Here is a 13,957-nt window from a genome sequence, read left to right on the forward strand (position 1 = left end):
CAAAAGTGTTATCATGGATAGACCTACCTTTAATAAAGCCATATTGTTTCTTAGATATAATTTCTTGTAGTATAGGGGTAATCCTCAAGGCAATAACTTTGGCTAGGATTTTATATATTACAGTCAACAAAGTAATGGGTCTCCAATGATTAAACCTATTACATGTTGCTTGTTTGGGAATAAGTTTCACCAACCCCTCTTTTAGATCTTTGTCCAAATCACTAGTATTGAAGGCCTCTCTGCATATTTTCCATACCAGATCTTTTAAGGATGGCCAAAAGGCAATAAAGAATTCAACAGATAATCCATCCCACCTAGAGGATTTCTCTTTTCCCAACTATTGTAGAGCCAGCCAACATTCTTCTATCCACCTCTCTCTAGCCACCTGGCCTTATCTGTATCCACTCTATGATTAATCAATCCTAATAGCTTATTCTCAGCTTGGAACCTTCTACTTAAGCAGTCTTCTTTTTCAAGCTTAGAGTAGAGCCTAGGAATTTTGCCCACTTCTTGGCAATCTGATCTATTCCCCCAATCCTTGCCCATTTTCATCTTTGATCATCCCCACTACTTGCTTGTTGTTTTTTTCTTTTGTCAACTTGAAGAGATGTTTATCATTTTTTTATATTTTTTTGTTGTAGGTTTTCCATTTTAGCCTACTTTACTTTTCCCTAGCATCTTCACATCTCAGTCTTGTTTGGCACTTGAGATACATAATAGTTTCTTCTTGTGTGAGTTTCCCTACTTGCCTCTTCTTCTGAAGAGATTCCATCAGTTCACTCCATCTCCTCCTTAATTTCCCAACCCCCCTAATGATATCCTGCATCTCATTGGCAAAGGATCTCCATGATCCCTTAGAAATCCTTCTCTTTTTAAGTTTCATAATGGCTTCTTCAATATTAATAATAAAAAGCTCTTCCTTGAGTAACAAATTGTTAGCTCTTAATTTCCTTGTGGGATATTGGTTTAGTTTATCGTCTTCCCAGTCAGTCATGTGCCACTCCCACTTCAGAGGCATATGATCAAAGAGAGCATTAATTGCCATCTTTAAAGTGTGAGGGACCCAAGCTACTTGTTGATTGAGAAAAACCTATCAATCTTGGAGGATGAGCCAAAATATTACAGGGCTAAAGTAGGTGTGTCCAGGACTAGACCCCCAATCCCCCATGTCCCATAAGTCCCATTTTCCCTCTCAGTTCTTCCCATCTCCTTCTCTCTTGACCCATTAAGATAGTGCTCCCCCCACACCTATCCATCTATCTTTCAACCATATTGAAGTTCCCCAAGAGAACACAAAGGGCCTTGTATGTTAAGGTTGGGAATCCATTCCCACATCCCACTTCTAACCTTTGACTGTGAGCTCCATAAACATTCACCACCCACATCCTTCCCCCATTAACTTGGATCTCAACCACTAAAATCCTGCCATTTGGATAGTTAGCAACTATATTAGGATTTAGATTTTTCTTAATAATAGTCATCACCCCACTACTATAACCCCCACTCACTCTGCCATATAGCACTAGATAGTCTTTATACCTATCCTTCTTAAACGCTTTCAATCCAAACAAATTATGCTCCTGCATAGCCATAATGGAAAGCTCCCAATCCTTAACTAATCCCCAAAAAACAGAGCTCTTTTTCCTATCCTTAATCCCCTTTACATTCCAAGTACAACCTCTAACTTCCATGGACTTACTCATGTTAAGGCTGTTTCAGATAGCGTATCCACCTCCTCATCTTCTCCTTTTTTTGCAGCTCCTTTCTGGACATCCTTCCAAGCATCCTCTACCTGCCAATTGAACCTTTGTACAAAAGACGTCCCACTATCAACATCCCCCAAAGGGCTGAAGGGATTTGAGTATATCAAAGGGCTTAGGTTACTTTGGGATTTGCTCCCCCTTCCTTATTTGACAGCAGGTCTGTTTTGGGCCTTTCTTACTTCTTCCTTGGTCTGTCTAAGACTAGCTTTCTACCTAGTTTTAATCCTTCAACCTAACCACCCCACTCATTTTATAGTACTTCTTTCCCTTTTCCTTCCTTCAATAAGTCTGTGTTTGCTTCTTTGTTCTCAACAGTGCTATCCCCACTAGGTTCCTCGTTTTGAGGTTTTAGATGTAGCCCCCCCCCATTGCAGTTCCTGGCTATATGCCCAAAGCCGCCGCACTTGAAGCAAGCTCCTGGGAATGGGACAAATTTTAGGCTCAGCTCTAGCTTTCCTAATTCGCCCAAATCCACCTCCAGAGTTTTGGGGGTTTCCTTCAAAGTATTCCATGTTATGCACATGCTATTCACTTGGCGGCCGCCGTCGCCAGCTTCATCCTTTGGAAGATACAACACTGGGCTAAGTGCACATGCAAGTTCACCGAACGCTGGCCTCAGCCAGGGTGGTAGTCCCACTACCTTTACCCAGATTGGACAAGCCGGCTTTTGTTCACATCAAAAAGAGGATCAAAAGGAATGGCATGTACAAGTCTTTGCTCCATGAACAATGGTGCCTTTGTGAATAGCTCAGATACTGCTTGTCCTTTTGTGAACAACACATTGAAGAACCCCTTACCAAGATAGAAAACCTGAGATACCACCTTGTTGTGGAAGATATCTTCTTGCAACCACTCGCAAGATCAACTTTGGATGGCGGCTTACCAGAACCAGAACACTATAACACTACACATTGAGAAGAGCTACCTGTTTACTAATCAATTTCGGAGAGACTCTCGAGCATACCTTATGCGATAATGACCATGATTTCTGAGTTGTGCGTTGAGCCGTGCTGCAATCCAATCAGGAAGTATCCTCTTTCCTTCCCTCTCCCCGTCTTCTGCTTCGCGCAGTCGTTTCATACCATCAGGGTCCTCTAGCACCCAGTCCCCCCATCTGCCAGAGCCCTCTACTATCTCCTGTGCCCATGCATTTTCCATTCGGCTCGCCAGCATCAGTGCTCGAAAAAAACCCAGGTTTAGTGTAATAACAACTTCAAACTTAAAAAAATACCTGCAAACTTATAGCTTGAAGGTGCCAATACTTGCAAAATTTGCAGTCATTTAGTACAAATACCTTAAAAATAAAAAACTCTTCATTGATAATTTCTTAATTTTATATATGAAGGTTTTCTAATTTTTGAGAAAATAGTTTTTTTTGAGCACTGGCCAGCATGCATGCACGCACCTGCCTAATGTGCCTAATGTACGGACCTCTCCGCTGTGTCTTTTGTACATGACTAAACAAGTGCCAACACTAATTAATGAGTAATGATTATGGGGGCCCTTAATGACCTTAACTTTGGAAACGAAGTTTAATCCCCGACTAGTTTGCACGCTAAAATGATCTTAACCCTATAAATCCACGGTTAATCGCTGGATGAATATCGAAGTGCATTATTTCGTTCGCTCTCTGCGTGGAGGAAGCCATCGCCAGATGGTTTTCGGCAGGAAGAGGGATCAGGAAGTGCCAGGGTTTTTCTGAGTTCGTGAAAGCCGTCGATCTATTTTTTATAAACCTTCCCAGCCCTGTGATTAGGGTTTTCTGAGCTTCAGAAGCAGAAGCATCTTCCATCGCGATTAGGGTTTTCGTGGTGCAGTGCTGGAAAGGTCGGCTTCATCCTGCGCCTAGGGTTTCTGTGGAGCAGAAGCGGGGTCCTTTTGAATGGCCATGGGAGCAACTAGGGTTTCTTGCAACTAAGGTTTCTGCCCTGCAAACTGTGTTTTTCCGCCAATCCATCAGAGGTATTTTCGCTTCGTGCTCTGATTTTAGGGTTTCCTCACGAGAACAGGTAGCGGAGGTCCAACAGTTTTTCATCCGTAAAGCTTGCTTTGTGTGTGCTTTTCTCGGAGCTATGAATATGTCGTTTGGAGTTGCTGCGGTGCCAATACCGTCCCCATCAGGAGAGGGAGGAGGGGGAGATCCGCCACCGTCATCCAATGCTCCCTCTACCGCAGTGCCACCAGTCCCCCCGTCATTCTCCCTATCATCTGCAAGCTTCACGTTCCAGAGCTCCTCTGCAAACCCTTTGCCGCCACCTCGGCCTTCCTTTGCTCCATCATCTGGCTTTTCATTCCCAGGTGCTCAAGCAAACCCAACGCCTTCATCTGGTCCTCCCTCATCAACTCCTCCCCCGTTGTTCCCCTTGTCTGGTGCTGCCCCACGGTTTTCGTTTCCAGGCCCGCCTACAAACGCCTCTTCATCAGGCCCCCCCTCTACGTCCGCAGGGCCCCCTTTCTCTATGCCGTCTGGGTTTTCCTACCAAGGACAATCAGGAAACCCTCCACCATTATCTGGAGTGGCTTCAGGACCACCCTCGTTTCCAATATCAAATTCACTGATGGGATTTTCCGGCCAAAGTCCAGGTATTCACGTGAGACCTCCTCCTGCTCAAATGGCCATTATAGGAATGCCATCTACAGCAGCCTCTCAAACTCCACAAGGCTCTGTATCAGGAGCGCAAGCAGGAACCCAGCCTACACAGGCCCAGTCTATGCATGGAGCTGGCCCTTCACCGCCTCTACAGGTTTCAGGTACTCCACCAGGAAAATCATCTACATCTTCGTCACCTCAGCCTCCACCCATTCAGAGTCCAGCCCCAGCAACGGCATCTCATCCGCCTTTACAAGGATCCACAGCAGCTGCCATGCCTTCTGCTACTACACTGGGGACAGCATCAATATCAGTGTCATCAGGAATAGGGACAACTGTGGAAACTGAAGAAGCTCATGCTCCCATGTCACACCAGTCTACCCCTGGGGGGTTTCCACCTCATCCAGTTCCTATCCCTCCAGGCACACAAATGAGGCCATCAATGCCAGGAGCAATACAATCAATAATGTCAGGTTCCATGCAGCCCCTTCAAGGTCAAGGTACAGCAGGTGCGGTGCTTCCAGCTAGTGTCCCACCTACAACTGTGGTTCCTCCACCTGCTATGCCGCCAGTGCAAGTGTTTCCTGGTCAGATTCCAGTAACCACTCTTGTGCCCCCGGTTGGTGCAGTTCCAGCAAGGCCAGGACCGATTATGTCAACATCCTCTACTTTGCCATTTGTGCCGCCTCGCCCTGTCTATTCCACCAACCCCACACCTGCTTTTGTGCCTCCTGGAGGTGGGTTTTTAAGTGCTTTACTCTGCAAACTTTGTTTGTTTTTAGTTGATTTTGACTTGAGGGAGCATGGTAGTTTAGAATGGGGTGTGCAATAGGGTGACAGGCTGTTGTCTCCTACAGCAGTGTTCTCATGTTGTTTTGGTGAGGATGGAAAGTTGCTGACTTTGGTAAAGAGCATCCAACATCTTCTGTGGTATGGATTAAATTTTCTTTCAGCTAATGAGCAGCACCCTACCATTGATCAAGTTTTCCTTGCAATCATAAACTAACAGGTCACAGTTTCCTTTTCTGAGTAAGCTGGGTAGCGATATGCCCAAGACTATCAGCTGCTTTTTGTTTTCTTTTATACCCTGAGAGTGGTTAATGACCCTAGAAATTGTGTTAATAATTGAGGTTGACATACTAATAAATTCGAATTACCCAGTCACTACATTATGCCTGGCTCCTATTGGTAGATTATTCTAGGTGTGGCCATATTCCGTGGATGCCTTTTGGTCACCTTTTGGTCTATCCCCATCAAAGACCCCAAGGTCCTTAGATGTAGAGCTTCAATGGCCACACTCCTTATCTAGATCTTTTTAACTGTGGGTGGAGCAATGTAAGCCCTGGATCCAAACTTACAACTTCAAAGGGGGTTAGGTCTTTCAACAGGAGTTGTGGTATATTTAGCACAGCATAGGCACACTAGCAGGACATCATTGGGCAAGATTGATGTAAGGCTGGAGTATGAGTATGAAGGCCTGCATTAGCTAAAAGCAGAGTGGTTAAGTCTAGGGATGAAGGTTTGAGGATAGGACTGCAATGTTGTAATCAAGATTCATTGCATCAGCATTTTTATGGTATGTGAAGAATTCTCTCATGGCTTATGAAACGCATAGGCCTTGGCCCTGCTCTCATGCATCAAGCAAGGTTGAGTACACAACCGCTGAGAGAGTTCTATTTATGAATCTTCACTTCTCTTTAGCAAAACCTCAAGTGTTGTGTGTCTATTATCAATGCAGTTCAAACATAGAGCCTCAATTTGTGTGATGCAAAATATCTATCAGTTTACACAAAAAAAGGCTTTTTCCTGGACTTAGAGACTTTTATAAAAAATATATTTTTCTTATACTACAAGGTTCAAGGAAATTTCTTCTAGTAGTTGGAAAAAAATCAAGTACCCAAAAAGTGTAAAAAACATATTTTTTCATGGTCATCATCCAGGTACTCTTTGTAAAACGCTTTAGTTCTTGAATAATTCTAAAGTCACCCTACAAATATAGAAAAAAAATCTAATATAGGCATTTAAATTATGTACCTTCCATCAAATGAAGACATGAATCTTTTTTACTTCCCATCAAAAGTAAGGCTATTAGAGCATGTTTATGCTGCTTTTAGTATTGAAAATTTTAAAACTGCTACATGACTTTTTTACAAAATATACGTAGCAGCATGTTAACCCAGCACACTAAGTAATTTCATGTCATTTTGAGTTTATTTGCCTTCTGATTTCTTCAAAGTTTGCAAATCAGCCTTGAGCCATTTTTTTTTGGGCGCAAGCCACTTCTTTGGAATTGCTATGCGAGCAAGCTGCTCAACCATAGCTTCCTTCTCATAATAGGGGCCTCAAAAATCCAAGTGGGTGTTACATGTTATGGGTGGAGCATTGATTACGACCATCTTCAATAACTTGTGGTTACATGCAGCAGCGCGATGCAACTGCACCTTGTCAAAGGTGGTCTTTTAATATTCTGAATCATGAGTTTATGGGAAGAAATCTGTTGCAAGGACACTCTAAATCATTGAAAATGTGTGCTGATAAAGTAGTCTAGAGAGAAACAATCTGTCCTCTTTCTCCTGTCACACACTTCTTAAGTGGATGATGCATAACTGTCTATTGAACATAGCATGTGTTAAATGACCATCTGAGTTGTTGAGAGCCCTTGATATTGTCTTGGATATATACCTACCCTTGATATTGGCTTGGATATATACGTATGTATCAACATGCATAGCCATGATAGGTGTGGAGCCTGCTGCATTTTCCACGATGTCCGTCATGTGTCCACATGTGTTCTGGCTCTGGAAGATGCATGCCTGTCTATGCAAAGCAACTGGCTCTAAGAAATCTGATCTGATGGGTGGATGGATGTGATACATTTCATCCACACATTAGGCATGAAGTCTGATGCCATATCATTGATCATGCTGGCCTTAACAAGCCCAAATCTGTCTGGTGAACACTTAACTGGTCGTTGAATCACTCGGAACTTCTTTCTCACAAATTCAAGCCCAGGTTTCTGACAAATAGTAGGTGTGCTTGTACTTGCATGACACATGTCATCATGAAACGGAGTAATTGGCTGCTCTCTTCTATCTCAGCCATCAATGCCTTGAGCCATGCCACTTAAAATGCTGCAGTTGCAGCCCCCCATCAAAGTACGATGCCATTGTTGCTTGCATCTTTGACACCCAGCGTACGACTGCATTTCCTAGGCTGAAATGAAGCTTTACCTTTGACAGGTCTGAGGATCCTTTTGCATGCATCCAAGTCAGGTTTCACCCTTCATTTTGGGCTGTGTGATGCTCCGTGACTGTGATGTAGCTGAATGCAGGCCTTTCTGTGATTCAATACAAATGTTCAATAACGCATGGACTTGTAGTCAAATTTGTAGTCGGATATTACTGTGTCCATGCGTTATTGAACATTTGTATTGAATTGTGTCTGGAGGTTGACAGCATAAGCATGCAGTGCATGCCATATGCTGATGGAGTGTGTTTCATTCATGCTTTGTAAGGCTGCAAGCATCTTACTCAAAATTTGATGCTAGGCCTGGAATAAACTTGATGCTCCACTGCATTTGCCTTGCAAGCATGGACTGTTCCAGTGTGTGCATTGATGGGATACAGAGACTGGGACTGGTTCTGCATTTAATGCGTGTAAGATGGTTGGTCTAGTCGCAAACTATATAGTATACTGGTTTGGATCGGATTGTAGTTTGTTTTGGATCTAACATGTTGGAACATGTAAAAGGCCAGCTTAGACTGTTTTATTCGTCTAGACTTTGAAGCTTGAAAGGTCATTTTCAGTTGCCATCATCAAGGCAGCTAGGGACACGTGTTATTGATTTGTCGAAGCAGCCTTTTAATGACAGTGACCTGCCAGTGGGACCCCAGGTTTCAAAGAGTTGAACTTTCCGGAGTTATGATCTTCGCCTACACGTTGACCTTAATCTTAACATTTTTCTGAATTTCAGATTTGAGGGTCAGCATCTCACATGCATTACTTCCAAGCGGTCAGAGGAGAGCCTAGCCCATGGCCCCTACTGTAGTATGGGTAAACAATTTTGAATCACTTCTTTTCTGTGTGCATTTGATTGTCCATTTGATTTTTTGTATTGTTATGAGCTAAATGTTGTGACAAAGAATCAAAGGGTATGCTACTTAACTTGCTCCTGCCAGTTTGGCATGGCATCAGCATTGCCGTACCAGGTTGATTGCTGCTGTATCTGCTAAATTCTAGGCCGTGTTTGACTTGTTAACTCAGTTTTCCTTTCGCATGTATTATTCAACACATCTGGTGCTTAAGGTCAGTAATTGCCTTCATTTTTCATTCTGGATTATTACCTGTTTTTCTGGTGGTCTCCTCTGAACACGCTGCTCTGACGTGAACGCAAGCGTTTTCGTGCGGTCTATTTTACAAATGTTTTTATTTTTGTGTATTTTAATATGAAGGTATGGTATTAGTTTTAGCCAAAATTGTATAGATTGGGATTATGTTTCTTTATGGGAATTTTCTAACTCAATTTTTTTGCCCAGTTCTTGGCTCTGCACCTGCAGGTATGGCTCCCCGGTTTCCAGCACCCCCTTTTGCACCCATGGTACGGCCACCTAATTTTCCTCCCCGAACAGCAAGCCCATTGGTTAGACCACCACCAGGAACAATGCTACGCCCAGGTACTCTTGTTCCGAAGTTTCAATTGGGACCAGCAGGGGCAGATTTATCCAAGGCTGTGGGACCACTCCTGCTGCTTGAGAAACCACAGACCCTGGTCTATGTGGGGAAGATAGCCTCTACAGTAGATGACGACTTTTTAAGATCTATTTTGGAGGTACAGCTCTTAAGTTTTGTGAAGGAATCAAAATATGCAATCAGTTTCTGACTCGTTGATGGGCTTTTTGATTTTGCTTCCAGCTGTGTGGACCCATAAAAAGCTGGAAGCGGGCTCAGGAGCCAACAGTGGGCACCCCGAAAGGCTTTGGTTTCTGTGAGTTTGAATCTCCAGAAGGAGTGTTGCGAGCTTTGCGGCTACTGAACGGATTCAGCTTGGAAGGACAGGAACTTAAAGTATGAAACAAAGCCTCGAGAATTGATTCAAAAGCCGTGGATGTGTTTTCTTCCTGGTTTTTACTGTTTTAGTGCTAAATGTTCATTTGCTCTACACTGCAGATCACGGTCAACCCTACCACACGGGAGTATTTGGAGCGTTTTGTCCAGAAGAAGAAGGAGAGAGAGCAGCAATTGAAACTAGAAGCTAGTCAGGCCATAGAGACAGAAGTGGAGACTGCACCGGGAGTGGAAGCTCCTGAACCTGTGAAGAAGCCTGTTGCTGAGGCTGAAAAAAATGTTCCATCCACTGAAAATCAGGGATCAGATGCAAAGAGATTTGGACTTGTCAATGACGAAGACAAGGGAGCAGATGATGAGGCACAGAAAAAGCTCACAAGCTTGCTGGAAGAGAGGTACAGTACAGCCTAGTGATGTGTATGTATGGCTTTAATGGATGCATAACGGTCTGCTAACAATTTCGTACCTTTGTCCAGGGCTAGACTGATGCCTCTGCCCCCTCCCCCACCATTGCCTAGTGCTTCAGATGCACCTTGCAAGTCTAATTCCTTGTCAGACACGCCTGCCAAGTCCAGGGACGGGGACTCGGTTGCTGATGGAGGGAAAACTGGTGATCTAACTTAACAATGTGGCAAAGATTCAACGAAATCTTTTAGCATTCCATGTGTTTTAGAAGTAAAATTGGTGGTTTTGGTGTTGCAGCTGGACAGGAGGGGACTAATGAAGAGGAAACTAGTGAGAACAAAGCGAGCTCAGAGCTTGACAGGCCAGAGACGAGCTCATCTGATCGAGGAAGACGGTTGGATCATTACAGGGATAGGGACAGAGACAGGGAGAGGGAGCGAGATAGAGACAAAGGTAGGGAGAGGGAGAGCAGGGACAGGGACAGGGACAGGGACAAGGATAGGGATAGGGATAGGGAGAGGGAGAGGGAAAGGGAACTGAAAAGGGAGAAAGAATGGGAACTTGAGAAAATGGAAAGGGATAGAGAGAGAAGTCGAGCCCGCCGGGAGAGGGAACGGGAGCTGAGAATGCGGGATGCTGAGCGCTTGTACGAGGATCGTGAGAAAGCATGGGAGGAGAGAGAGAAGGAGAAAGAGCGCATAAGGAACGTGGACAGAGAGAAGGAGAAGGAAAGGGAGAAGTTGAGGCGGAGATTAATCAAGGACCAGGAGGAAGAGAGTGATGATGAGGGTTGGAAGAAGTGGAGGCGGAGAGGAGATCCGTATGGTGACCGCAAGAGAATCCAGAGGGAGAGAGATGACGATGAGAAGGACCGCTTAAAGGAGGAGGAAGAGGTTGTGGAGGCCAAGCGAAGGAAGCTGAAAGAGGATTATGAGGAACAGGTCAAGAAAAGGCTAGCTGAAATGGCCCGGATGGAAGCTGCTGAAGCTGCAGCAAAGGCCCCAGACAGCGCTGAAGGTGGCACTGTTGAACCTGCAGTAACAAAGAATGCAGGAGCGATAATTTCTGAAAGCAAGGAACAGAATCATGTGCAGTTGGTAAATGGTATGTTTTGGAAGTTAGCCAGTCTTGTTTTGTGAATGTGTTTGTTTCTGTTTACTATGTAGCTGAGATACTAACATAGGCTTGCGCATGAAGGTGGTGATGATGAAGTTTTAACAAGAAGTACTGATATGGTTATTGATGAGGAGGTTGAAAATGGCCTGGTGAGCATGGAGATAGACGAGAAATGGAACAGCAGCCCGCCAGCTCCAAAAAAGCTGGGTTTTGGTCTGGTGGGATCTGGAAAGAGAACAGCTGTGCCCTCGGTGTTCGACCAGGAAGATGAAGAGGAAGCACCTAAAGATCGTGGATTAAGGCAACTTGTGCCAATTGATTATACTGTAGAGGAGATGCAGGCAGTCTCATCATTGAAAGCCAACATTACATTGGGGAGTGTCGCTTTGAATTTGGCTGCTGCTGCAGAGTTTGCCAAGAGCCTAACGAATTTGGGGAACAGCTCTTCTAAGGAGGAGCTGGAGTCTGAGCGCGACAGAGGAAGGCGACAGAGGGAGAAGTCCAAAGATAAGAATCAATGGGTTGAAGATCGAGGTAAGGACAGAGAGCGTGGTAGCAGGGATGAGATGGACAGGTTTCGAGACAGAGATAAAGACAAGCACAGGTATTCAGACGGCAATCGTGAAAAGGATCATTCATCAGCAAAACTTGATACTAAGCAGCTGATCGATAGCATTCCAAAGACAAAAGACGAGCTTTTCGCCTACATTATAGACTGGAAAATATATGATCAGGTAAGTCAAATTGTTGCTATGCCTGGAATGTGTGCATGCGCGCGAGAGAGAGAGAGAGAGAAAAAGAAAGAAAGAAAAGATATATTAACATCAACGGAAGGCCAGATTGGCCTATGAGACAAATCTGTATACAACAATTCCATGTCCTGATTATCATGGAAAGAAAAACTGAAATGAAAAGCTAATCCTAGTCATATGCAGCTCACTATGCAGTCACCGTCTAGCATGCTATAGATGTACAATCATGATAGGTGGTATACTACTAATTCCACCCAGTGGAGATGGTGTAGTACATCATACATGGGGCATGGGGTGAGGAGGACTTCACATTTGTCGTGCCCTGGTGTAGCCTCTGGACTCTCTCCTCCATAGCTCTGTTGTATCGTGCGTGGATCTGGGCAGACTGGGCCTGATGGAGTAGTGGTGGTCTGCGTCCGGGTATAGTCGCGGTCTCCTGGCAGCTCTGATCTCCGAGGCTCTTTGTAGTGTGAGCCCTTGTCGGGAGGTAGATGATACAGGCCGTGTCGAGCCCATGTGCTGAAAACCACTCATCCACTGTAGCATACTATGATGGGTGATGGCCCTCTGTGGCAATACTCTGTGAGGACTCTGTGGCCAAGCGGGGTAGTCTCTCTGGACCCATGCCTTTGATGCGTGTGATGTAGGCTATGGTTTGAAATAGAGCCTCTACCATCATGGGGGCACTGCAAGCTCTGCTCTGACGATCTCATGTGGTACTGATGGTTTGTTGCGAATCATCCTAGAGATCATGAGGATCTTCGGTCTCTCCATCCGACGCCAATCATATGTGGAGAGGTTAGGGGCCCATACCGGTGCTGCATACATCATAGCTGGGGTGACTAAGGTGTCAAATAGCCATTCTTTGGTGCGAGGCTCCTGGAAGCGAGTTTGATGACACTGTTGCTCCATCAATGCAAGGGTAGCATAACCTTGGGTGAGCCTGTCCTGTTATGCCTATCTCATGGAGAAACGGCTTCCATTACTAGTGAAGGTAATACCCAAGTATACATATGATTCTGTCACCTCCACCTGGCTGCCTCTATATGTGATCATTGTATCTTTTAAACCTGTTCGGAAGTGTGAATGATCATAACCTTGGTTTTTCCAAGGTTCACTGAAAGGCCTCTCTGTGTACAAAAATCATCTAAGGCGTCCATGTGGCATTGCAGTCCCTCTTGCGAGTCAGATATGAGAGAGAGAGAGAGAGAGAGAGAGAGAGAGAGAGAGAGATATTAACGTCTACGAGAGGCCAAAGTCGGCCTATGAGACAAAAAATAATACAACTGTGTTCTTCCGGTCATCGGAAGAAAAGAAAGAAAAGAAAAAGTGTGCATGTGTCTGGATACAACTGTGAATCATCATGGATCGATGGAGCCCATATACAAACAATATAAGGGGGGGTGGGGATGTGGATGGAGTGCTAAGGCAAGATGCATCTCTATATGCTGAAGGGGTAGTACAAGCATGCTATGCAGATCTATGTCTAACTCCATCCAGTGCCATAAGAGGGATATAAGATATCATACATCGCCGATGCTGAGGCTGTGAATGGCGTGAACATGTACCCTGAGTCTGAATGAAAGCGAGCTAGCCTCTCCTGTGTCTCCATCTGGTGTCTCATTCGGATAGCTGCTCTCTCTCGGTGACGGAGTCGGGGTGCTCTATGTCGAGTCTGTCTAGGTCTCCTCCTGGCTCTCAATTCCTCTGCTCTCTGTGCGGTCACCCCACGTGGTACATCAGCTGACACTGGCATAGCTTTCTGTTGGAAGAAATCTGTGAGCTGGGACTGTCTCCCACCCCTAGTGGGAGCGGGTGTCTGGAGGAGTCTCTCTTGAGAACTATGAAGCTCTAGTAGTAGTCTGCCAAGCTGTCGTTGGTCCGAGGCCTCCATCAACTGATGTAGTGAAGAGTGCTCCTCAAACAATCCTGCGTATCTATCTCTGACCCCCTGGTGGGCTCTACATCTACATACAAAGTGATCCTCAGTCTCCACCTCCTCGCGGCACAATCTGCATATCCGCTCAGCTCTGGGAACCCGTGCCGCTCTCCCAGCCTCTCTCTCTTGCTGATGTGATGAGACTCGTAGCTGTCCAATAGCAACGCGAGAGCTGTGTGGCATGTATACATCCATGTACCGCGGTCGATGTATAAACCCATCCCTTGAGATGCTCATAAAGTGGTCTCTGTAACACAGCATCTTCGGTGGTAGTGGGCTGTCTGGTGCTGTCCATGTCTCCTATATGTAGTGCTGCCATATGTCCTGT

General features: G+C 45.1%; 1 protein-coding gene across 2 annotated transcripts in view; it reads left to right on the forward strand.

The window, feature by feature from the left end:
• The first annotated feature begins 3,346 nt into the window (after window positions 1-3,346).
• LOC147634549 (RNA-binding motif protein 25-like) overlaps window positions 3,347-13,957 on the forward strand; it is a 55,821-nt gene continuing 45,210 nt past the window's right edge. The window contains exons 1-8 of one of the 2 annotated variants that reach the window (XM_086803650.1): window positions 3,347-3,682; window positions 3,773-5,090; window positions 8,889-9,181; window positions 9,265-9,417; window positions 9,520-9,812; window positions 9,894-10,027; window positions 10,120-10,926; window positions 11,020-11,672. In XM_086803650.1, coding sequence (XP_086659776.1) covers window positions 3,836-5,090; window positions 8,889-9,181; window positions 9,265-9,417; window positions 9,520-9,812; window positions 9,894-10,027; window positions 10,120-10,926; window positions 11,020-11,672 — 3,588 coding nt within the window. In that variant the 5' untranslated portion in view covers window positions 3,347-3,682; window positions 3,773-3,835. Of the gene's footprint in view, window positions 5,091-8,888; window positions 9,182-9,264; window positions 9,418-9,519; window positions 9,813-9,893; window positions 10,028-10,119; window positions 10,927-11,019; window positions 11,673-13,957 lie in introns of both variants that reach the window. The other variant, XM_086803651.1, reaches the window with a different exon arrangement.

The sequence above is a fragment of the Cibotium barometz genome, chromosome 10 (assembly GCF_041138505.1).
Source record: "Cibotium barometz isolate CiBa-2024 chromosome 10, ASM4113850v1, whole genome shotgun sequence".
In the NCBI taxonomy this organism is placed as follows: Eukaryota; Viridiplantae; Streptophyta; class Polypodiopsida; order Cyatheales; family Cibotiaceae; genus Cibotium; species Cibotium barometz.